Source organism: Atractosteus spatula, chromosome 1 (genome assembly GCF_055471065.1).
Source record: "Atractosteus spatula isolate fAtrSpa1 chromosome 1, fAtrSpa1.hap1, whole genome shotgun sequence".
Taxonomy (NCBI): domain Eukaryota; kingdom Metazoa; phylum Chordata; class Actinopteri; order Semionotiformes; family Lepisosteidae; genus Atractosteus; species Atractosteus spatula.
In genome coordinates this window covers 48,071,013-48,095,901 of record NC_142706.1, presented here as the reverse complement: position 1 = coordinate 48,095,901, position 24,889 = coordinate 48,071,013, and the positions used below count along the sequence as shown (strand labels likewise).

At 35.6% G+C, this 24,889-nt stretch overlaps 1 protein-coding gene across 2 annotated transcripts in view; it reads left to right on the top strand.

Moving 5' to 3' along the window:
* The window catches only part of mllt3 (MLLT3 super elongation complex subunit), a 108,589-nt gene that overhangs the window by 36,808 nt on the left and 46,892 nt on the right, over nucleotides 1–24,889 (top strand). For both annotated transcript variants that reach the window (XM_088913253.1, XM_088913244.1), the window contains exons 2-4: nucleotides 8,888–8,970; nucleotides 13,661–13,804; nucleotides 19,746–19,784. In XM_088913253.1, the coding sequence (XP_088769379.1) occupies nucleotides 8,888–8,970; nucleotides 13,661–13,804; nucleotides 19,746–19,784 (266 nt within the window). The remainder of the gene's footprint in view (nucleotides 1–8,887; nucleotides 8,971–13,660; nucleotides 13,805–19,745; nucleotides 19,785–24,889) is intronic.

Genomic DNA, 24,889 nt, shown 5'->3' with positions numbered 1-24,889 from the left:
TACGCGAGAGACTTTGAGAGCAGTTTGGTTAAAAAGCAGATGTGCAGAATTCTGGGAGTTTTTCTCTTTTGACATTAGCTTTGATGGCCCATGTTCTTTTTTAGCAAGGCCCCTGTGAATTGTAGTTATCCTGTAATTATGCAATAACTTCTTGTTTTATGCAGTGTGTCAATTTCACAAACTTGTTGCTAGAACTGATTCACACTCATGCTTTTGGAGAAGAGAGAGAAAGGTGTTTTGCTTTCCTTGTTTTATTGTTTGTGCATATAGATGTTCAGAGATTCCACAGTCCCTTTCACAATTTTCTTTTTCTGCCGTGTTGCCTTTGAACACAGGTTCTAATCCAGAGTCAAACACGCCCATTGCGTGCCTAAGCAATTTAATACAATAAATAGGGTACAGCAGAAGATTAAACTTAACTTGCCATATCACAGCAGATAAAAGAGGTTTTAAAAGTTTTTTTGAGCAGAATGCAATGTTTTCTACTGTTCATGGGGGGGTGGGGAAAGTGTTTTAAAACCAGTCTGATATGGACTGTTTTTTAATTGATATGGGGGCTGTTATTCTACATTTTGTAATCCAGATTACTCTGTTCTGGAACATTTTTAATTCTTTTTTCAGAAACTGTCAATCGTGGATTATTTTATATTAGTTTTATTCTAATCATAATTACAAAACCAGTTTCAGAACGGTTAATCAAAATATAGCATATGAAACTAAAACCTTCTAAAACAGTACCAGAAAAAATAGCTTACTACATAGAATAAATGTGTTGGATAAAAAGCACAAGCCCCTTCAGTCATTCATTGATCTAAAGTCATGCAGTAGATTGTTTGTGTGGTATAATGTGATGGACATGCTTCTCCTTTTTCCTGGTGGTGTGTTTTTCACTGAAGCATCATGGGTAGGCTATGAGGTTATTGAATCCTCAGCTAAAGAAAATTCATATAGAAGACATCTTGGTCTTCAAAGAAATGTTAGAAATAAATGTCTGCCTTTGCTGGTTTTATAAGTGACTTTGTTAGATTTTCTGGTTGCCCTAACATTTTGCTGCTGTATCTCACTCAGGTTGGTGAATTGTGGTTCCCCTCCCTGTATTTGTAAACACTTTTTGAATCAGTGAATCAAAAGCAATTAATGGGATTATTAAAGATTTAAAATGAATAACGGTTTGGCATAAGAAAGAGGCATCACTGTACAATTGATCAGTGATGTATATCTAAATCTCACTACATGGTTAGATAATACATCTAAAATTAAAATAGATGTTATTACATTTATGATGCAGTATTTGAATGCAACATCCTAAAACCACACAATAAATGATTTTATTATGTTTTATGCCCTAAATCTATCATTGTAATAGTCAAGATCAAGATGATTTTCTTTTAGGATATCAGAATCTTGAAATTCTGAAATGCACAATTGCAACAATTTAATGATGTTTAAATGTCCAAACAGATTACCTACAGTAAGTAGAATCTGGACCATGGCTGCATTCTGACCGTTTTACGCTTGTGACTTTAAAATATTACCCCCAATCAAATTAAGAAATCCTCTCATCAGAGAATTGAAACAATGACCTGTGGTAATCTGTATAAACATGATCGTGATGCAGTCTTCTTGGTGTGTTTTCCCCCAAATGCTTAGATATGTAATGTTTAGCTATAGAAGATGTGTTCATTTTTATATCAGTCTAAATTTTTTTTAAAAATAAGAATCTGAAAGTGATTCTGCAAAACCTGCTGTATTCATTGCTCATAGTAGGGTTCAAAAGTGTGGGCAATTGCTTGGAAAACCTCAGGATATCTCAAAGGATAATGTGCTTCTCTTCAGAGTTCATCTAAATCAAACAGTGCTTAACCCAGTAAGTAACACAATTTGGGGATGCTAGTTATAAATGATGAGTAGCACAATCTGGTTTTAAGATCTGGGCCTAGGTTATTAGATTAGCTACCTGACTGAGTCTTTACCGCGTTTCTCGTGTTTAGAATAGTAGTCTGTTTAAATTGCTTCTCTTTGTTTCATATCTTTTTTTTGTCCCTTTGGTTGCTATTGGTTTGTGCTCCAAAAGCTTATTTTTTTGCCATTTTCCGGTGACTGTGGAGCTCATCACTGTTTCTGAGCTGTAAACCAAAGAAAAAATCCATCTCTCTAGATTACCACTACAGAACATAATAAGAAGGGGAGTATATACAGTAGTTTATACTTGTCTGTCAGGTACCAAGTATTTGCATACCAATTTCATTTTGCAGATTTTGTTGCACATTAGACATTGTGATGTTACTTGAATATGAATGGCTCGAGTCCTGTGTATAACCTAACTTTGAATAAATCCCCTGAGATCTTCCTTCATCTTCTCTTCTGCTCTAGAAATGTATTTTTATGGTGAACCTATTATTTTTGTCACTTTGACTCTCACAGAAAAGTAGTCACTTCAAAACTAGTGAGTTTTTCATATGACTACATCCTGGAAGCTGTTTTTTTTAGCCAATTAGGCTGCAAGATTCTTTAAATTAAGCCTTCAAATGGGGATACCTTCAGATGAATTTTAAAACAGCTTTTCATCCCAAAGTAACTGTTATCTAATAAAATATTAAAGTGACCATTTTTATTTAATACTGTAAATGCTGCTGTATTCTTTGGTTGTTGGATGTGCTTGGGAACCTATTATGTTTGACGTTTTCCTTCTAGATATCTTCATTGTTCTGTACCCTTATCACAAACCTTTTAACTGAATTTCCATTTGTCTTCCTGCTTTGCTAATTATTAACAGTAATAGCCACAGAAGACTAAACATGGAAAAAGGATTCAGTTTCTTACACTTAACTGCATCCTTTGTTAAGGTTTTCAAGTAAGTTTTTGTACTTCACATCAACAGTGGTGAATGTATTTGTTCGTTGTTGCCTGAAATGTGGGGATGGTAAATGGAAAGAATACGAGAACCTCTGGCAAGATTGAAAGCACGTGCTTAGGTATGTGCAATTCTTTTTCTGTTTTTGTTTCCTCAGAAAATAAAAACATTCCCAGCTGCACCAAGAAAAACTTTGACATTTGAAGCTTGGCCAAATTGCTTCTTCCAGAAAACAAATTGACACCTTTTGGAAAGGTATTTAAAGCCACAGCTGGTGACGTGTGATTTGTGTTCCCGTACTTCATAGCAGAGAAGTCTGCCTTGCATTGCACACTTTATGTAACTTGATTAGTCTAGTGCTGTGCAAATAAACTCACACTGGGAACCCCTGACCTGTGTGTGTTATTGTATGTCTGAGGAACACCATGTGTAGTAAGTAGTTTTGAGACTGTAATACAGTAGACATTAGTTTGTTTTTTTAGCCAAGTGCTTAACAACTGAAGCTTGAATTGCTTAACTTTTTTTTTCTTTCTTGCCTCTTGACTTTTAAGACTTAATATGATCTTTGAGAGTACCTCCATTTGTACTCGTGTAAATACATTATAAAGAGTTTCTGGTTCCTGCAGATCTTTAGGTCCCAGGTACAGACAATATTTACATCTTCACTTTGCCTTGGATATCCTTAAGGTGGCCAGTAAATGGTGTTGCTGAGGCTTAATTAGGAGAAATAGCTTGAGAAAATCTAGACAGTTGCCATTCAACAGAAAATATTTCCTATTGTCTGTGTCAACAAATAAAAAGATTTGTTTTTAGCTTGGTGATTCCAAAACAACAATCTATCACGGATTTGTAAGGTATTTTTACGAGTAATCAATGGCACATTTTTACATCACCAAACAACTTTTTGTTTTTGTTCTATTCGGTCATTTTCAAATTGTAGAAATTGAACTATGATTTGGAAGAATCTTCATAGCTTTGGTTAAAATTCTGTAAGGTTCTTTGTTTTTTTTCCCCAATTATTCCAGAAAAGGGAATTCTAAGAGCGGTTTAATGTTGTTTCCCTGTGCATAAATGTTGCTTGCTGTTTATTCTTGTTGCTTCTATTCCTTGACTTATATTCACCAACCTACATGTTGAACTGTCCATTTACCTTATAAGGAGTGCAGTTCTCCCTGAAAGCTCTGGTAATAATATTGTAATCACGGAGACACAAATAGAAGACAAATGTGTGAATCATCCACTTTAAAGCAACAAACATGACACTGTAGACTACAGTGTAGTGCAATTACATCAGTTTCGTTGGTTGGTTAGATAGTCAAACGGCATTAAATAATCAAAACTAATTATATAGACATGAGTCTGTCACATTTTCTGCACCGTAGTAATATTAAATGTCATTGCTTGCTGATTGCTTTGGTTTGGCTGAGATGGATGGTTTTCCTAGCTGTTGGAAATTTGGGTTGCTGTTCAGGACTCAGAGTGTATTGATGAGTTGCACTTTTCGTGTGCAAAAAGCATTAGTTATTTGAAGTTAAGAAAGGTCTTGCAGTTTCTAACGTAGCTGAATCAGGACCATTTTGCAGAACCTACCTACAAGTAAGCAAAACAGAATGTGACTTAAAACAAATATTACATTGTTTACAGTGGTATCTATAAATTATTCAATTTTTTTTCAGTAATGTGGAGTGTTGTGAGCCACTTCTATCAAATGCTTAAAGCTGGAGTTAAAGTAAAACAAAATACTGCTTTATTTTTATTTAGTACTGTTTATTTGTCAGCATTATTATTAACCATCATGGGCTTGTTACACTGTTAGGGCAACAGTGTATAGCTTTTTAAACTTTTGTTCCAAGCAATGTTAGGGGTATCTAGGCAGATAAAGTAGCCTGGATTATGTTATGCAAACTAAAAATTTTAGTTGAAGATTGGACTGCAGTTAAATTACAACAGAGCCATTTGTTTCCAGGGGTACCCATTACCTTTTGATAATGTAAGTGAACGTAGTGATGAAAAATAGTGTTTACTTGACAAGTAATGGTAATGGTTTTAGGTAAAATGGTCTAGAAAATCTGACCTTTTGATAAATGTACAGTATGTAAAGTGGCTTATAGAGGTTGGTAATTTTTTAAATAGCCACATTTTTATAAGTTAATGATTAGGATATAAACCTTGTAAAAATTAAGATATAATTTACATGTTGAAGTGTACAAATCATAAAGCATCATGGATACTTTTAACTTTTTCTAAAACATTTGTCTGGACACTTTGTTGCTACACATCTGTTGATAGGACTGAAATGGGACTTAAATTCTGCATATAGTATTTAATTTTGTAACTTTTTTTTGCAATTAAAGGTGAACATATATACTCGGTGTGAATGTAGTTCTCTTCTATGAGAAGTTCTTCATAATGCAATATTTAAATTGACCATAACAAATGATTTGTGATGGGGGGGAGGGAGGCAGATACATACTGTAGTGCCATCTCAGTTTTGTCTGTGGAGCAAGTGCTTTCTGACAGCTCAGTTAAAGCATAGATGTCTTGGTCTTCATTACAGTTTGTTGTAATCATTGGCCAAGTTCCTGTTATGGGCTGATTGCTATGTTGTCTATCTCGGTTTCTTAAAGGATGTACACTGACCTGTTCAACTTATCCTGATGTACCATTGTTAAAACAATAAATTATTGTAAAATTATTTTTCTTGTTCTTTTTTTAAACCCAAAGGGTAATTTTATTAAACCTGATATATACTTTATTATAAGAAGTCATGGATGATATAGGTAGTAGTAGTTCAGGTGGGTAGTTGCGTCGGCATGCGTAGGCTGCAAAGGAACAAGTTAAACGCTTATACTGCTGAAAAGAGAAGAAAGAAAAACAATGTTTTGGCTGTGGAGCCTTCTTCGGGTGTGAGGGGTATACTCGTATAATGATCTAGGTATACTCTCAGGGAAAAATGGACACAACATTCTAAAAGTGTTTTTGAAATATGTTTCACCAATGGTGATAAATCAGTCACTCTATGGAATTTTGAGAGAGTTGCCCCTCAGACATTTTCTGCTTTACTGCATTTTGTTTTGCGAAAAGTAGTCTAAAGCAGTTTTTTAAATGAAACCTTCTTAGTTGCATATGGCTAAACCTGACCTGCAATTGCACAATTAATCATGACCCAAAATATTTATACAACATTATCAGTATGAGCCGCTGTTACCCTGGCAACACGATAGATTGCTGGCTAGCCAGTGCAGATGTCAGTCAATTAATTTAAACAGAGGATAAAACACTGGTTAAAAAATGAAGATTGTTTAGTAGATTGGTATGGATTACCGTGATGTTTTATTGCCGAGGACATTAAGAGTTATTGTTACTGTCAGTGTGAAGAAGTAAAGGCCTATTCATTGTTCATTGTATTTTGAGAACTCATTTTCCCAATCAGATTTAACGCCTGAAACTGACCAATAGAGCAGATTTGTTTAATGACCGTTCTCTTGACATTCAAATACCAAATTGTCAGGATCAATTAAGCACTCTTAAAGAGAGAATGAAGCACATCTTAAAGACAGCAGGCTGACTAAGCATTTGAATTCCTGGAAACCTGCCACTTTCTCCTGAACACATCACTTTTAGGGCCAAAAACTCCAACTCTTTGCAAGTGTTGGCTAATAAACAGCTTATGTTGTGCTGTGGCATTGGCACCAGTTTTTAAGAGGTCAGTTTAATGCTTTGTAAAACCTTCATTCTACTTGACTAGAGTAGAATTTTGAAGTAGGAATATTTTGTTTTTGGTCTTGCTGGGATAATAAAATACTATGTTTTAATGGAATTATAACTTTCACCTTCTTAATATCAAAATAAGTGACTTGTGGAGGCATGCACTAGAGAAATGCATGTTCCTGAACAGGGAGAAAAATGGGACTGAAGTTCTTGATTTCCATTATTGTACATTATGTGCTTAAAAGATGTGGCACTGTTTACATTAATCTTGGCCATTACACAAATCTGGAGAAATGTGAGGCTTGACAGTGATGTTATGTCATGCTGAACTGAAAGATCTGATCTTTTTGTGTGAGCTTGGTGGGTTACTTAAATGGCTTCTTTAAATTCCTTTCCATTTTTTGCATGTGCTATAATACTATGGACAACTTTGATCTTTATTAAAATATGTGGTGACCAGATTGAGCGGTTTGTCATAGACTATCCTACAAAATCAAATTATTCAGCTGGTGATAGTCTTGACAATAAAAACAAAACCTGATGTTTCAGGAAGGTGCATAGTTTATGCATATTCAAATGAATAGTAAAGCACAGTGTGATGATTACATCCTGCCCAAGTTGCAATGTTTAAAAGAAAAAGCTTACCTTGGCTATAAATAATTTTCCTGTATCTTTTTGACCCTTTTATGTTTTCTTCTGTGTTTATATTTTATAAGCCAACCCAGTTTAGGTGTATTCAACTGTGTACTGAATGAGGTGACATGTAACAAGTTACTGCTTTGTGTAAAAAAAAAAAGTGAGAATTGTTAACAATTGGTGAAGCAGTGGCATCTGTGAGAAATGTCCCACAAGTCAACAGGTGCTTGGGATGCCAAAGGTTGCTTGCTCGGTCACAAGAGTCCTGCTTGAGTAATCCCGAAGCTTTGTCAGTTGTGTAGTACTGCTTGGGGAATCCTGCTCACTGTGGGATCCCCCAAGGTCAAACTAATTTTGACCTTGAGATAATTGAGGCCATTTTGAGATGTGCTTTTTGAGATAGTTGATACCAACAAGTCAAAATGACCTCATTTTCATTACCAATTTTAAAATATCAAAATGATCCTTCTTTATCTGTGATGAGGATAAGGTTGTCTCACATTAGAGCACCTTCGTCTCCTCACTAGTTGGTCATTCAGGAACTTGAAATCAGATTAATCATTTCCCCCAAGGATAAACATTTTTTTAAAATTTTCACTGACATCAAAAGTGCTGAGGTCAACGAGGAATTGAGGTCATGTGGAATGACCCTTGACCTTTTTAGAAGTCCAGCTCTTAAATGAATTAAGGATTGGTTTTTACAAGTCTCATGATCTTGTACTTTTCTAGTTTCTGGTTCAGACAAAGCTTAAGTCTGCCTGTTGTATGATTACTTAATAATTTAGCAAATTAGAGAGAATAAATTTGAGAATCTACAGACACATTATGCTGCTTTAGTTATTAAAATGCAAATGAATGCCTCTGGAACAATTTATTTTATCTATATATATATAAAAAGACTGTATACTCTTTTGAGTATCTCTGAGCAACGCAGAGTTTTTGATTAATGAGATCCCAGGAGTTTTTTCTACATTTTTGGAAATTGTTGACACTGAGACATTCCTTAGTCAACATGAAATGAATGGCTCATATGTGTGTTGACACTGCCAATTCAGGCTAAAGACGTTTCTATATATATTCACATATATTAATTAGTTATTTTGTTGTATTTCCTATTAAGGTTAGCCCTACATATTGCTACTGAAGTATCAATGTATTATAAGTGATACCATTACCCTGTTACATTATTCAGTTGTTTAAGCATTGCTGAAAGTTTTTTTTAAATGTAATCACGACATTCAGTAATCTCTTGCATCATCATGGTTACTGACAGAATTCTCTGTACTCTGCAGATCTATAGTATTTGACCTCCACGATTTTGGAGCTAGTTACAAAAGCGGTTTTATTGGGAATATGCTTAAATGTGCTGAGAACTGTAGGTGACTGTGCCCGCTTATCCAATAAAGTTTTCTCTCTTCATTTCATCATTGTTTATTTGAAAAATACCTAACATTTCTGCAGACACTGACTTCTTTAGCAGATGACTACATTTGATAAACTGTGAAATTGTTGTATCTTTATTTTTACATCCATGTTCCCAGGGGTGCAAAATGTAGGTTGGGCAGTGTGCACCTAATGGAGTCAGATGGGATCAGTGGTAATGTTGATCATTTGTCTTTGAAGGTAAGTGTAGATTAGAGATCAATACTCAACATATTTTTCTTTCCTTCCCCCTTTTTGTTGCAGTGTGCAAGGACCCACCGTATAAAGTGGAAGAGTCTGGGTACGCCGGTTTTATCTTGCCCATTGAAGTATACTTCAAAAACAAGGTATTCTACTAAACAACATTTCAGTGAAAACAATTGCTGGTGAATTTCCATTTTGCTAGTTTCAGGAGCTACTGGAAGACATGGTTATTTTATTTTTATTCTTATGGTATAAAACTGTATTTATAATGAATTTCAATATTTCTGCCTTACCAACTTGTGTTTGTATGTGTATGCTTGCATTCTTAAAATAAGCTGGGTAGATATGATAAAAGGAAAGGGAATAACTGAGGTAGAACATGCCTGCTGAAAGTGAAGCACATGTGGTTATGCACTCTCCTGTCATCTGAGATATACTGGAGGTGTTTATTTTGTGATGTTTAAAACAGACAACTTCCTAGTCTACTGCAGTATCACATTGGTCAGAAGCTCTGACTAATCAAATTCTAGGACGCCTACATAGAGGCTCCTCAAATTTTTTATTGTGGTTGGGAGGACTATTAATGCTTTGAGAAGTCACAAAGAAATCAACTGGGCCCACATACAGTATGACATGCCATGAGGTAGATGATTGAAAGGCCCAACACCTGATGAGGCCGATTTCATGATGCTTCTTTGCAGTCATGTTCAGAGTGTAATACATAGCTGGATTGCTTCTTAGATAGTGGAAGAGTGGCGCCAGTATCTTTCTGAAGAGGAAGTGACAATGTCAATTACAAGCTGCACCTTCACATCTCTGCTTGAGCTCAGTAGGTTACCAGCACATTTGTTTGAAAAAGAGAATTAAAAAAGCTCATGTGCTTTCTTAACAAAGACCTAATGAATCAAAGTTTAAAATCCTTTGTGTGTCAGTGACGGACGTTATTGATCATCAGATTTGTGCTCTTGGCGTACTACAACCTGATGTGCTAGTTTGGGCATGGACTGTCACTCTATTATTATGACGGAGATGATCAAATCACGTTTTAGGAACAATTGCTGCAGCAATCCTGCTGATTTTAAAAGGGTTTGCTGACTTTTTAACATGCCATATTGAAACTGGTTTCTGTGCCTGACACTGCTCTGGTGAGGAGTTGTTTTTATATTGTGATTAAAGTGAGTAAAATAATTTGAAAAGAACTGCACTATATTAGCATTACAGAAACCTTGTTGTTTCCACCCACATGGGCAACCAAAATACTATTATGCTGTGTGTGAAAATTCAAAAAATGTGAATCATACCTAAGAGTTTTTTTTACTCTAAAGCATGAGCTCTTTTTTTCTGTGATAAAATACAGAATTGTAAATCAAGATGTTCAGTCCTGCAATTAGTAGGCTGTTATTAATTTGTCTGATCTCTTTAGAAATAGCTTATAGTTGTACCCATTTATACAACTGGACATTTTCCTGGAACAATTTTGAGTAAAGTACTTTGCTCAAAGCGTCCAGCCATGCATCTGGAATTTGAAATTATACTCTTAACAGTTCTTAGACTACAGCAAGTAACTACTAATTCACACTGCTGCCTCATGGTAATTAACCCAGAATATACTAATGCAGTTAATCCAAGGCAAATGGAATTGCAAAGCCAAATTAACTTTCAGTCAGTAGGTGCATTACAAATAACTCATGTTTACACAACCCTGCTTGTTGTTAAACACTCTGCTTACAATCCTGCAACTTCCAGTCCTTCAATTAAAGGAGTCTTTCCATCAACTTGACTGTTTTTATTCAACAAATTTTATTTTTCATCTTTTGAAATAACATTGTGAACAATATTCCCAAATGGTTGTGGGGGTCCAGAAGAAGCTACTCAGCCATGTGGTTGAAGCCGATACTCTGGCTTTTTTAAAGAAATGGCCAGATAAGATCCTTGGATCAATTAACTGCAAAAGGAGCTAGATGGCCTAAATAGTCTCCTCTTGTTTGTAACCTTTTTAATGTAAGTGGGGAAGCAGTGTGGAGAAGCGGATCCTAAGTTATTTGGGCTCAAATGTGAGACATAATTGGAACAAATTAGTTTCAGCCTTCTAACGTTCTAACGCCATTGTGAAGGTAGGCAGGTGCGAGACTGAGGTGTAGTCATGGGGTGTTTGCATCCTGCTTTAATTGGGACTTCAGAAAACGCGACTACCTGCAGATGAGTTATTCTCGCTAGCAGCTGTAGTGTTTTTCTTGGTCTTATCCTTGAGATCTACAGCTGCTGGAACAACTTTGTCAGTAGTGGCTAATGTGGGACATTTGTTTTGCTTGATACAGGACTGATTTTGTAATGTGGTGAACGATGATATTCGTACTGTGACTTTGTCACAGGAGCTTGTTAAGTTGCAGCAGTGCTGTGTAGACGATTGATTAATTAGCTGTTTTAAGCATGCAAAGTTTTTATTTTTACTTGCAAAAGTGAAGAAACTGTTGTCCTCCTACACTAAAATCCCCAATATAATAGGGTTTATATTTTATGATGTGTCAAATTAAGTGCTGGTTTTTTCTTTTTGAGTTGCTGAATTAACAACATTTGGTCCTGAGTTGGATTCCAGTCTAGTGGCTCCATCTATTTAGAGATGCACATTTCTCCTCCTGTATGTGTGGGTTTTTGCCAGGGCTCCCTTTTCTTCCCACCTTCCAAAGACATGAGAGGTGGGTTAATAGGTGGTTTTAAATTGTCCCTGTGTGTGTGGCCTCTGATGGACTCGCATTCTGTCAGGGCTGTAGTCTTGCTTTGTGCCCTGTTCTTCCCGGCTAGATTTTGGGTTGTTGTGATCCTTACCAGGACTAAGTGGCATCCTGATGACAAATGTATTTTTCCTCTTTGCATCCTCTTGTTAATCAAGGGTTGTATATTTCAGTAACTGCCTTAACTACATGCATGACTCTTAGAGTGCTAATTGAGTGCTTAGTTGTTTTCTTCATCTTCAAAAGTGCATGGTACTGATAAAATGTTTCTATCAGAAAGAAAATCCATTAGCTGGCTGAAACATGTGGAAGAAAAGGGCATCCTGGTTATCATTTCGGTGTTGACATTGAGAGTGAAGTGAATGTTATGTCTCTGGATTAATTTTTACTTTGTTTTTTCAAAGCAAAATGTTGCTTTGGCCTTACTGTATGTTCACTTTTTCAACATTTGTGATCGACAGTGTGTGGACACCTGCACTTACCTGGATAAGTAGATTTATAAGGCTTGTGGAGAACGGAGCTTATTTTATTGTTCCTGGTCAGGTATTTTTATATAAAAGTCATTAAAATTATCTGGTGGAGAGTATACTAAAGAAAATAACCCAATGACTCCCTCATGTCAGTTATAAGTAAAAAATGCTGATATTACAACATCTCTGTTAGCACCATGTTATAATGAGCTATTTGAGTGCAGTGTCTTGGAGCGCTCCAATTCTCAAGAGTCCACAACTGACTGTGTAAGAGATGTGGATACATGTATAAAATTTAATACATTTTTTTTCCAAAGAAGAACCTTTAGATTTAAAAGAAAGATGACTATTCTAGCCCCATGTTTATCACCTAACTGCACTCTGAATAGGCTCTGGTGAGTGGAGGTTTCAACCTGAGAACCTGTTACTTTCCATACACAGGAGTTTTAACATACTGTAAATGGATATACTTTGAAAGGGGAAGCATAACTATATAAGGGGATACATATAGAAGTCAACAGGAAACCTCTGAAGACATTAAATATTCTTCTGCCAAGTAATATTCCAGCTTGAGAGACCAACAGGCCATTCAGGTGTGCCATGGATAACTGGCAGAATAGGTGCTTTTTGTTATGAAGTAGGATGTGCAACCTGTATGCCATGAGTTGGCAGCAACTGCAGCAGAAAATGTCCACAAGAAACTTGAGGTGCGTCTCTGCGGTATCTGTACAGTAGAGGATGAACTTGCGGAGAAGTGGGACAGAGTGTAATTTTGGCTACTGGAACATTTTGGCTATCAATCTGCCAAACAACTTTCTTGCACTACTTGCATCATTTCATTTATTTGCACAACTATGATTTTGAGTGGGTCATCCCTCCAGAAGAAGACTCTTTTGGAATGTGGTAGGCTTGACATGTTTTTTCAAATTCAGAAAGTTCAGTTGGTTGTTGTTGACATATTATTACTGTGGACGTGTGGCAGATACTGTCTGTAGTGGGGCTGCAGTCAGCTCCACTGGATAGTTGATCTTCCTCGCAGCAAACATCATTAGTTAGCTTGAAACTTGGCTTTCTGTTTGTGTTGTCTGCATAATTTTTTATTTTTTTTTAATTTTACAATGTTTGAATAAAACTCAGCCTTTAAGGCTGAACTATTTACACTACCTGCAAAAGGGACTTCTTCCTTCAGCACCAAGAAAGATGTGTAGAGTGACTCATTGGCTACAAGCAATCCTGCAGTGGTGAACACTAGTAGTGGCTCAGACCGGATGAGCAGCTGCAAACCTGTCATCATCTTCCGTATGTTCTCAGCGTAGGAGTCTGCTGGAGACATCTGGCCTTGAGCAACTTTTCTTTGCGTAAAATTGCTTTAAAAATGCTTGTAAAAGCAAACTCAGTCTATTTCAATAGATGGTTTGGTAGAATCTAAATGAACTGAATAGTATTTTCTTTAACTGAATAGTATCTGGAGGATGTATAATAGGACAGTGTTTTCATTTTTTGCCAGGAATCAACTTGGAATTTTCTATTCTGTTTTTCTTTGGGTGGGGGAGGGGGATTATTGATTTTATTTTTTGCCATATTCCTCACTGTTGTACATGTATGCATTTTCCTGCGCTTCTTTTGAACAGGAAGAGCCCAAGAAAGTCCGTTTTGACTACGACTTATTTTTGCACCTCGAGGGTCACCCCCCGGTGAACCACCTCCGCTGTGAAAAGCTCACCTTCAACAACCCCACTGAGGAGTTCCGGAGAAAGCTGCTGAAGGCAGGAGGGGTGAGTCCATTCAGATGTGCTAGAACTAGTTGTCATTGTGGTACACAGTCTGCCTGTGAGTGTAAGGCCCTGATGCCTAACATAAGAGTTTGGGAGTCTTCCACCTGAAGGAACACACCCTGTGATCAAAGCATATACAGATGCAGCCATTCAAAATGTGCAGTAAAATGTTGTGGATTTACTGTGGTTATTTTGGAAACGTTTTTATGTGCTCCTTCTGACTATATTAAGTTTATATACTTCATAAAAGGTTATAATGTTTTAACCTTTTCTATGAATACTTGTACTCATTATCGCAGTAAAAAAAGCATTCTTTTCAAATGTGATTAATAGGGAATATTATATGGAATCGTGTATCTAAAGAAATTAATGATATTTTCATATAGCTTAAGTTATTACCGTAGTCCACTTTCTTTCTAAACATCTGCATCAATTTGACTCATTCACCCGTGATTACTTGGACACATTTTGCCTGCCCTTTTCAGCTATAGCATAAGTTGTCAAGCAGTGTGTTGGTGTAATGGCTTTGGCGTGTGATTCGCATGCTGGAGGTCGGGGGTTCAAGCTCCTGGCCTGAGCTTTCTTTTAAAAAATAAACATTTCTTTGAAAAACTAAAATAGTTAATATTATGGACACTATTATTTTTTTTTGTATTTTTAAATATCACAAAATGTTTGAAGTTAAGTGATTTATTAACTAATGATTTCAAACTGCTTGTATTTTAAAATTGTATTTTGTTCGGGGTGATTTTTCACCATTTTCACATCCTTCAATTTGTTAAATGTCCATTTTTGAGACCGGGTGTTCCAGACCTCCGTTTAATTTCTGAAACTCCCTCTGTATTTTCCTGTTACAAGAATAAACTACATATGCAAATCTTTTCACAGGCAGAAAGATGTTCTGTGCTCTTACCACAGTACACATTCTTACATTTTTAAGCATCAGTCGAAGCATTCTGAAGTCTGTCAAAATCGTAAAAAATTTTACCAAATATTATTGGTGAACTGTTACCCGTCCTGGATAAAACGGTTAGAAAATGGGTGGATTTACATTTGTAAAAAACGTTCCAATTTTAATGTGATGCAGAAGATATTATTAATAATAAATGACCTTGGACGGTTTATAAACTGAAGAGTTATAGAGGAGACACATTGAGTCTTTTCTTTCCTACTTGGAATTAACCTTTACCCATTAGTATATTCCATTTCAGCTACTTTATGTAACGCAGCTCCGTACTTCTCACAAAGGCTAGGCTAGGTGTTCCACCCCACTGTGTTTGTCATGTACTGTAGAATAGGCAGTTCTGGAGAATGGGAATTAATTTTCAGTTCCATGCTCTGAGTCATTGTTGCCCTTTAACATAAGGCAACCAGCAATCAAATGTCCTGTTTTTCTTTAACACTCATTTTTTCATACTGTAGTTTTAAAACTTGAAGAAAGATGTGCCACATACATACAGCGAGATGTTGTATAGTTTTAAAGCCACTACAGTATAACTTGTGGAAAATACATTTATTTGTATTGCATCAAATTTTAACTCGTTCAGAGCGCCCAACATTAAAAACTCTGAGCATTTAATTGTCTATTGCAACAGTATTGGCAGCAATGTGGTTAAAAGGAACATCAATATATTTCCAAAATAATCACAAGTGAACATGTTGAGGGATTCAATAATAGAGAAATCATAACAATAACCCCAAGTTGTTTCATGCTAATCATGCCATCTAACTGAAAGAAGGACCTTAAATCTACATGAAAAGACTTTATATATATATAAATCGGTTAAAAACACTTATGCACAAAAAACGGGTGTTTTTTCTTCCGCACAATCAGCTTAGAATCTTTGTCTAAGCTGTAAGTTCTTTATACTTCTTATACATTTTAAACACTTTAATTTTGTTAACAAAACACGCATTCAGTACAGAAATAAAATCGTGTTAAGCTGATCAGCGGGTTGCTGAAAAAAATAGCGCACCGTCCACTAACTGTAAAGACCATTCAACAGCTTCTATTTTTTATTAAACGTTTAGAAAAGTTTCATCTATACAAATACCACAGTCTTTTCTTGATTGTTTTTTCTGAATGTCATGCTTAGTTCAATGTTTTATTTACATCTAAATAAGAAAGTCAGATGTTAGCATAAACTATTAGTAATCAATAATATTAAAATTCGCAATGTAATAATTTGTTGCACTTCTTCCACATCTTGTAAAAAAAAAAGCCAGAATTACGTACTATCCCTACGTCTGCAAAACACCTGACCATCTACTGTAAAGCTTTCAGTGCTTTGTTTGTGTATATTCCAATCGCTGCAGGGGCAGGGTGTATGGGGAAAGGTTTAGGCTGCAATTGAATGGGGGCTCTGTATTCTTTACAACTGAAACATTGTTTTCTCTGACAGCGTTTTCTTCCCTCTTTAGCTGATCAACATATCATGTTGACACAGCTCTCTACGTGAATTCTCATTCTTGACTGAGAACGCTTTAGAGAACTTTACAACCATTTTTATTTTCTACAAATTGTAAATATGACGTTTACATTGGTGTTTTTATTAATTCTTCACTTAAGCATATGGAGGAGTGTCAGCTGTCAAGGAGAGCCCCCAGTGATCTCGACATGCAGGTGTGAAGTAGTTAACAGCTTTAGATTTAAAAGGTTATTAATAACATCTTCTGTGTCATATTGGCATTGAAATGTTCTTACAAGTGTAAAAAGAGGCAATACACAACATGTCTCCTCTATAACTTTTCAGTATACAGATAAATTCTGCCAGAGCCACACATTGTCCAATAATACTCTTCTTGTGTCTAATTTCCAGGGAGTAACCCTGTTACAAAAGGGAACAGCGCATCGGTCCTTGACTATGGTTAAACAGTACATACGTTGTCTGGTGGAGTTTCAGCGTTCACTTTTCTGTAATCTGTACAGAACTGTGACGTCTCATCAATGTTTGGTACCAATAAATATGGGGGCTTCACAGACTTCCTTCTTTTAACTCAGCTGTGCTCCAGTTAATAATGTACAGTTTATCACCTTCTGCAATGCTTCTAGTTTAGCAGAATTAGCGCGATAAGCATATTGTTTAATGGGGATGACATTATCCACGTCTATATCACTGTATGACACAGGTTTGGGTCAGAGTGTCTGTTAATAAAATAGTGCCTTCCTATACATATAACTAATGCATGATTTCTTTATCTGTTTCAGCTAAATGAGGATAATCAAATCAGTCAGAATCTTGGGAGTGCCAATTGTAAAAATAACCCTTCTTCCCTCCTTTGTTTAACTTAATGAATTTCGTGAAGAAATCCTTAATCATAAAACCATCATCATGTATTTATTCAGATACACAAATTCATGCCAGAGCCAACAACAAGCTATAATAGTGGACTGTTTTTATGTATTCACTATATAAGAAACAAACCGACCATAATACTCTGATCGCGCTTTGAACCATTGGGTGCAGAGCTTTGTCCATTACCACTACAAGAACAATAAAAGTTTTTTCAAAGAAACGTGTCAAAATGTTTCCGAAATGTCCATCTGTGATATTTTAGCCACTTAGTTACACGATTCTATATTAATATATCTATCAATTGGCATTAAATAAAACTTTTTTTGTATAGATGACATTTTGCTAAAATGTATTTAAAAAAATAAAAACGATTACAATCTAATCTTTCCATGTGTGATGCCATTAGGAAGGACAATACGCTCCTGCTTTGTTTAACAATGTTATGAAAAATAAATGTAAATGGTGAAAAAGCTATGCTTAAAGTTAATTAAGGGACTTAGAAGACCAAGATAACAATTTACGTTGTTTAATTTTAAAAACTAAGTGATAAATACAGATGCGATTGTTTTTTTAACTAAACCAGTTTTTTACAGCTTTTAAAGTCATGCAATGTTGGGCAGGGACACGTCATTGTATCTTAATTTTGATTTTGTTTTTAAAAATTAAAAAAAAATCATCTGCTGATTCTGTTGATGGGCTGTTTTCTGATTACTGGCAATGGTAAAAAATAACCATTCCACCCTCTCCTGTTTAACTTAAAGATTTCCGTGAAGAAATCCTTAAACTCAAAACCATCACGTATAATAATTCATCCAGATACACACTCCAGAGCCAATTTTGCCAGAAACGACCTCCCAGAGCAAATCAGGCACCTGGGCTGAGGTCTCCTTTAGCTCAGCCAGCTGGTTTCCTGTTGAATGACGCTGTCAGACTGGGTTCAATCCCAGGCGGTGCACTATATAGTACAGTTGATTTTTTTTTTCATTCCAAGTTAAATTGTTGGCTGATTTCTGGCTGCTGAACCTTGGATTCAGACAAAATATAGATTTTCTCAATTCGGATGTAAACCTGAAAGAGACGCATCATGTTCACAATAAGCTATAATAGTGGACTATATTTATGTCTTCGGCTATATAAGAAACAAACCGAAAGTAATGCTATCAAGTGATGTTAAATCACTACAACATTTATATTTTCACAATAACAGCAAGTGGTGTTCTTACTACAGTATGTATTCTTAGAAAAGGATAAAACATCATAACTTTTTTAATTTTATAAAGTTTAATTAATGTTTAATTATTATAAGCTTAATAATGTTAAATGTTTAACAAGCATGTTAAAACCATAACCCACTGTAAATTGATAAGTTAAAGACTTTGATGCATAAAATATTGATGCATAATTAAATTATTTATGAATAAGGTGGAAGGTTTTCTTTTGTCGAACTGAGCAATCTTGCTTTTATAAAATAAACAGACTTTTTAATGTTTAATGTTTAACATGCTGTAATACACAGTTTAAAATGATTAAAAGTCTAAACAATATACAACTTAAATTCTGAATTAGAAAAAGATTGTCCCTCAGCAATTACCGGGATTTGAAACAGGGCGTTTTCTGGCGACAGCTCAAATGCTGTACATGAGACGTTAAGCTTTATTAGCTCCACCTAGCGGTTTTACAAGGTGCTTCTGGATACTGTTATCCAATTTAAAAAAACATGCGGTATGTTGTGGTACAGTATGTTGCGCTACGTCCACCACATTTTAACGCAGCGTGCCTTTCTCATTTTGATTGGCTGGATCTGTATGTTCCTGGCTGTCTACATTGTTCTTATTGAGCTAATTTTACATAATTATTGGCATTGTCAAGTAGCAGATTTAATGTAATTATAGCTCACATTAGCCAAGACCATAACATACAGATTAGAGTGAGCAAGGGAGAACCTGCTCATTTATCACTAGCAAGTTATATTTTGGCTTTTAGAAAAGTGCAATGCTACCTCAGAATAATGTAGAAGAGCCTACCAAGCAATGCTGACTTTCCATAGGTTTTTTTTTTTACAATTACCTTTACCTTCATTAGATTGAATTTTCATTTTTTCTTTAGATATGGCTTTTTTGGTAATTTTAGTTCTTGTTAGTTTTGTTTTTTTTCCAGAGGTTCAGCTTGGTTTTGTGTTTTCAGTGCAATGTGGATTTATGGCTTTTTGTGTTATACTCATTTGACTTCACAGATAGGTGTGTAGATCAAGCTCAAGTGGCAGAACACTGAAACCTGAGAGGTGGTTGTTGTATGATAAAGTACGTGGTCAAAAATAGTAGAAGTACAACAGTATGATGAGGACTTGCAGTCTCACTGAGAAATATTTAACTGTCCAGGGGTATCTCATAACTTCATTACTACAGAGTTACTATAGACTTTTAAATTCTTAAGATTCATTTCTTAATCTTAAGTTGATGTGATTTCTGAGTAGCATCTGTTGACCTCAGTTATTGAACAATGTCAATTAAACTGTAGGTTTTTGTGTAATTATTTTGAGTAAGGAAGAAATGTCTGTTCTAAAAATCTCCTCCCAGTTTTCTACGGATATATGCATCTACATGATTGTATTGAACATATTGCATTTCTTTTTATGTCCCTGACAGCAAAGAGATCCTCAGAAAAGAAGTACAGAAGACTCTAAAGTAAGTTTACAGTTCTATTAGTCAAAAAAGTTAAAGATTCACTTGCCCTGATGATACTTCTTATGTTGATTGTATTTGGTGGAGTGAACTCTGTTAGGGAATGTAAGTTCACATTTAGGGCGAAAAGGATTATGGCTTTTTTCTAATATTTAATGTTTTTGGATAGGCTGGATAGGCAAATTAATTTACACTTCATACATTAAAGCACAATCATGTATAGTATTGCTTTTCATATTTGTTGTGCTGTGGACGTGTTAGTTTTATACAGAAAATGAGATATTAGGCAAAAATATATGCATTCCACCAGTTAATAGAAGTTTTGATGGCCTGGAAAGCTCTGAAAGTCACAAATTCTAGGAGAGATATAATATATAATATATATATATAGATATATAAACAAAATATAGGAGATATTCTGTTTCACTTCTAGACAAAAACAACGGAACATTGAAACAATCAATGAACAACTCTATACAGTTGAATGTGTTGCTCTTATGCATCACCTACACACTGCTGAGTTATGAAAATGGTTTACTTTTGAGACGTTTTCTCGAAAACCCATCTATGTTCACTTTGGAGATGAGCCCTAGTGAATATTATCAATATTTGCTGTCAAGGATTAGAGTAGCCTTTCTTTTACCACAGAAGAGTAACATCTTTTTACTTACGTGCCCATAAGCTGGCAGTGTTGATTGTGAATGACATCTTATTTTGTCCAGTCAATGGAGAGTGTGCTCCTTGAAGCTGAAATATGGTGGATTACTCTAACCATGCATTTTTTTAAAAAAGATGTGCAAGCTGAGATGATTAACAAATCCAGGGACATATATAAAAGGAAAAATCCATTATGTATGTATATATATGTATACATGCCAATTTAAAGTGGTTTGCAATGATGTAATGTCATTTTTTTCTTATGACGTTAACTAAGAGTTACGTAAAACAATGTTCATGCAAAACAAGAAGTTTGACATTAATAGATGCATTTACTAGATTTTAAAATGTTGAAATGATAATACAAACAGATAAAAAGTATTCTTGATCATAGTAACATTTTGTTTTATCTAAACTAAGGATTATTTTACAAAAATCCTTTATGTGTGCTAAATGTACAAAATTGTTTTGTAGCTTGAAAAAGTATAATACTTTTATATACTGCATTAATCTTTGACCATATTATTCTAAAGGGAGGAATAAGTTGTTACTGTATTGAAGTAATGTGGTTTTAATTTTTACTTCCCCTCAGAAATGTAGAGGACCCTGTAAAACAGACCCTAATTGGAAACCACTATAGCTATTTTATAGAAGTGTGCTTCGAGTATTTTAATTTGCTAGTTGTGTAGTGTCTTTGACTAAGAGGCTACTACTATTCTCTTTCTAGTCCCCTAAGTTGGACAAACTAGAAATGAAATGGGCAACAGTAATGGACAGGCAAAGATGTAGTCCTACACTATTTCTCTGGTCTGAGGCTGCTACAAAATGGACAGAAGCTGTAATGCTTAGTCTTATTTTTATTCATTGTGTAGCCACTTTTATACAAAGCAACAGAATCATATCCAGTGGACTTATGCACCTTCAGATTAGTCAAATATTTAATACAACAATGCATTTAACTTTTATGATATAAAAAAGGCTGAAGGGAGAATAAAATCTAGTACCCATCATGGAATATTTGTTGGTTTAATAATGATTTAGCTTGTTAGCACATTGAATGCCATTGAATGCCATGCAGTTTATAAGATGACTAGTACCTTCAGAAACGAAAGTACATGTGGAAATAGTGGTAATCTTGAAACACTAAGTAAACTTGTTTGGTTTTGTACTTAAGAGTTTTGTTATAATAGGAATAGAAGACAATTAAAGCATTCTAGTATCTGGAAGGAGCATTAAAATTATAAGGAGGAATTGTCTACATTTGAGATGGAGTTCCTGCCAAATTATTTTGTGATTCATTCCAGAACTGCTGTACATGCAAAAAGTGCACGGATGAATAACATTAACCCATCCAGACAAGTTTTTAAGGGCAAAGTAGTCATGTTTTCATAGGCCATGTTTTTTTTAATTTTATGATCCTGCAAATCCTGTTGAAAAGGGTGTGGAAGCATAAGTCCTTTTTATTTGAAAACACGTGTGACACTTAGATGCATTAAAGAATTGACATTTAGCATCTGTGCCCTGCATGAATTTCACACAGGTTTATTTGAGCTTTTTTTAACATATGTCATAACCTTCTTTTGGTATGAGGTGGTTTTAATACTTGAGTTTAGGTAAATTGAAAGCTGGATTAGAAAAGTGATTTCATCACTTCATGTGATAACATTTATCTATTCATTAAGCCACCTTTACTTATTTTGTGAAAACAAAAGATTACTGGCAGCCTGTTTGATATGGAGCTGTGTGAAATAGTTGAGGATAAAGTTCCTACTAAATTGACTCCTAATGCTTCTAGAGTTTCAGCTTTACTGTTCAGTCCTTCAATGTAAGAGTGAAACCTGTGCTTACTGAATGTTACATTTCACTCAACCCTTTACAAGCAGAGAAACATTCCAAAGATAAAATGTCAAGTTTGAACTGACATGTAGAACAGTCTCATACAAAATCCCTATCAAATAAACTGAAATTGCGTAAAGTCAATGCGTGCAATGTTAAAAGAACAAATTTCATGTTGATGGTAAATCTTTGCTATAAAATGTATCAATCTGTGAGAGTAAACTGATAAAAAAAAAATTCAACATGATTCAAAATTAGGTCAATTATTATTCAGTTATTTGAAATCACAAAATGATTAAGTGCTGTCAAAACAATTTCTCTTCTCAAATAATTGTCTACTGTAAAATCACATTGTATTTAGTTGTTCTAGGGGTTGTCGGAGTTGGTCATACTGTAGCAGTGCATTTGTTTTTAAAAACAATTTTGCCAACTAACTGTGTTATGCTTCGCCCAATTTGGAATAGTCAATTGATTTCATGTTTCGGCTCACAGCCGATTAGAAGACTGACGATACTCATACCTGCAACTGTGAGCCAACAGGAATAGCCATGTTGCAGAGAACCAGCTGATCCCATCCTGCCCTTGGAGGTGCTCAGCCAGTTGTGCCTCCAATGCACAACTTGTCCCAGTGCTGTTCGGCTTGTGACATGACCCCTGTCAGGCGAGCTTCCCTTCCAGCAGAGCCCCACCAGAGGCCTCAGCAATGACTTTTCTTAACTGGCATTGCAGGGCTAGGTTTGTGTGCGTTGTGGAAGGGTGAGCATTCTTTAACCAGTCACTTTGAAGCTAATACTTTTAAATACTAAGTTTCTGTAGGTAGAAACAATTTACAGTTCATGAAATTAGCATTAGCATGCAGTTTTGTTTCCAAGTGTTAAGTTTGTAGAACACTTCCACAGTCATGCCATCCACATATCAAGAAAGTATTTGATAGTTCATTGCTACTCATTTATTCAGTCAAATCATTTAAGTAATGGTGGATTTCTAATATGAAAGTAAATCAAGAAGGCAATGAGCTGTTAAACAGCATCACAAATGTCTGTGCTGCAACTGTCTTCAAGGTTGACAAAATCTAATCTCAGAAACTGGTTTATCTTCATATGAGGTAATGTGTTAATACTGTTTATTTAAAAACTATAGTGTCCTTTTTCGTTCAGTAGATTGTCTGATATGTATAGTCTTAATAGTTTCTTTGTGACATCTGTATATTGAATATGCATTTTTTTCGTTATCTTTAACATCAGGCCCACTTTTTAAAGTGTGTGATTGAGCACAAATCCTTTTGAAAGCTGCATAGAAAATGCCTTTAATGCGATGATTATTTAGGTGATGTTATCTAAATGGGTTTATGTTTTACCAGGCTGTTTGTGGAAAATGTAGAAGTGATATTGTCTTCAAAAATTAAATTGAATTTTCCTGGCCATCATATTAATGTTCAGTTTATCAGCCTGTTCCGAATATCATTTTACAAGCTGTAATGTACAGTGCTCTGTAAAAGCATTCATACTCCACATTTTATTGCTTAAAAATTGCAGTCAAGGCAATTGATGTTCGTTATACACAACAGCAGCCAAATCACCCTGCTACTCACAACTGGCAGCTCACTGAAGCTGGGGCGAGCAGGGGGCGCTCACCCTGCTGTCTGTGGCAGTCCTAATGCCCCATTACAGTGATGGGGACACTATACTGTAAAAGGGTTTCATCCTTCAGATGAGACATAAGCCCAAGGTCCAAACTCTCTGTGGTCATTAAAAATCCCAGGGCATTTCTTGAAAAGAGTAGGGGTGTTAATCCTGGTGTCCTAGCCAAATTTCCCATTGGCCTTTACCAATCATGGCCTCCTAATACTCCCCATCTATTAATTGGCTTCATCACCCTGTTCTCCTCCCCACTGACAGCTGGTGTGTGGTGAGCGTACTGTGTGCACTATGGCTGGCGGTGCATCGTCCAGGTGGGGCTGCACATTGGTGGTGGTGGAGGGGAGTCCCCATTACCTGTAAAGAGCTTTGAGTGGAGTGTCCAGAAAAGCGCTATATAAGTGTAAGGAATTATTATTATTATTATTATTATTATTACATCCCATTCCACACATTCAAAGCAAAAAAAAAAAAAGTAAATTGATAATATGGGGAAAAAATAGAGAAGTTATGATTGGATTGTTATTGCTTTGATCAACAGAAATTAAAATGCAAAAATGACCTGAACGGTCTACATAATTAATTTAATTGTAATTAGTTATGTGCCCTCTGTGTACAAATACAGAAATTCTCATTTGTCTCTGTGCGGTTGTGTCATACAGTATGCAAAATCTCAACCATGTAAGCATAAAGCATCATACCCTCGAGACACTACTGAGATCAACACATTCCTCCAAACTAAGCAGCAAGGAGGAACTGGGGAGGAGTGTCATTGTGAAGCCAATGACCGCTTAGAGCTGCAGAGTTCAATGGCTGGGGGAAAATGGACATCAGTCAGCAATGGCCACTTCCCAAAGCTTGCCTGTGTTGCAGAATGGAAAACCCACCTTGTATCCTGCATGCAGTTTGTGGTTTGCAACAAAGCGTTTAAGTGATCTTGCAAAAATGTTGCATAAGATGTGTGGCCAGATGAGACCA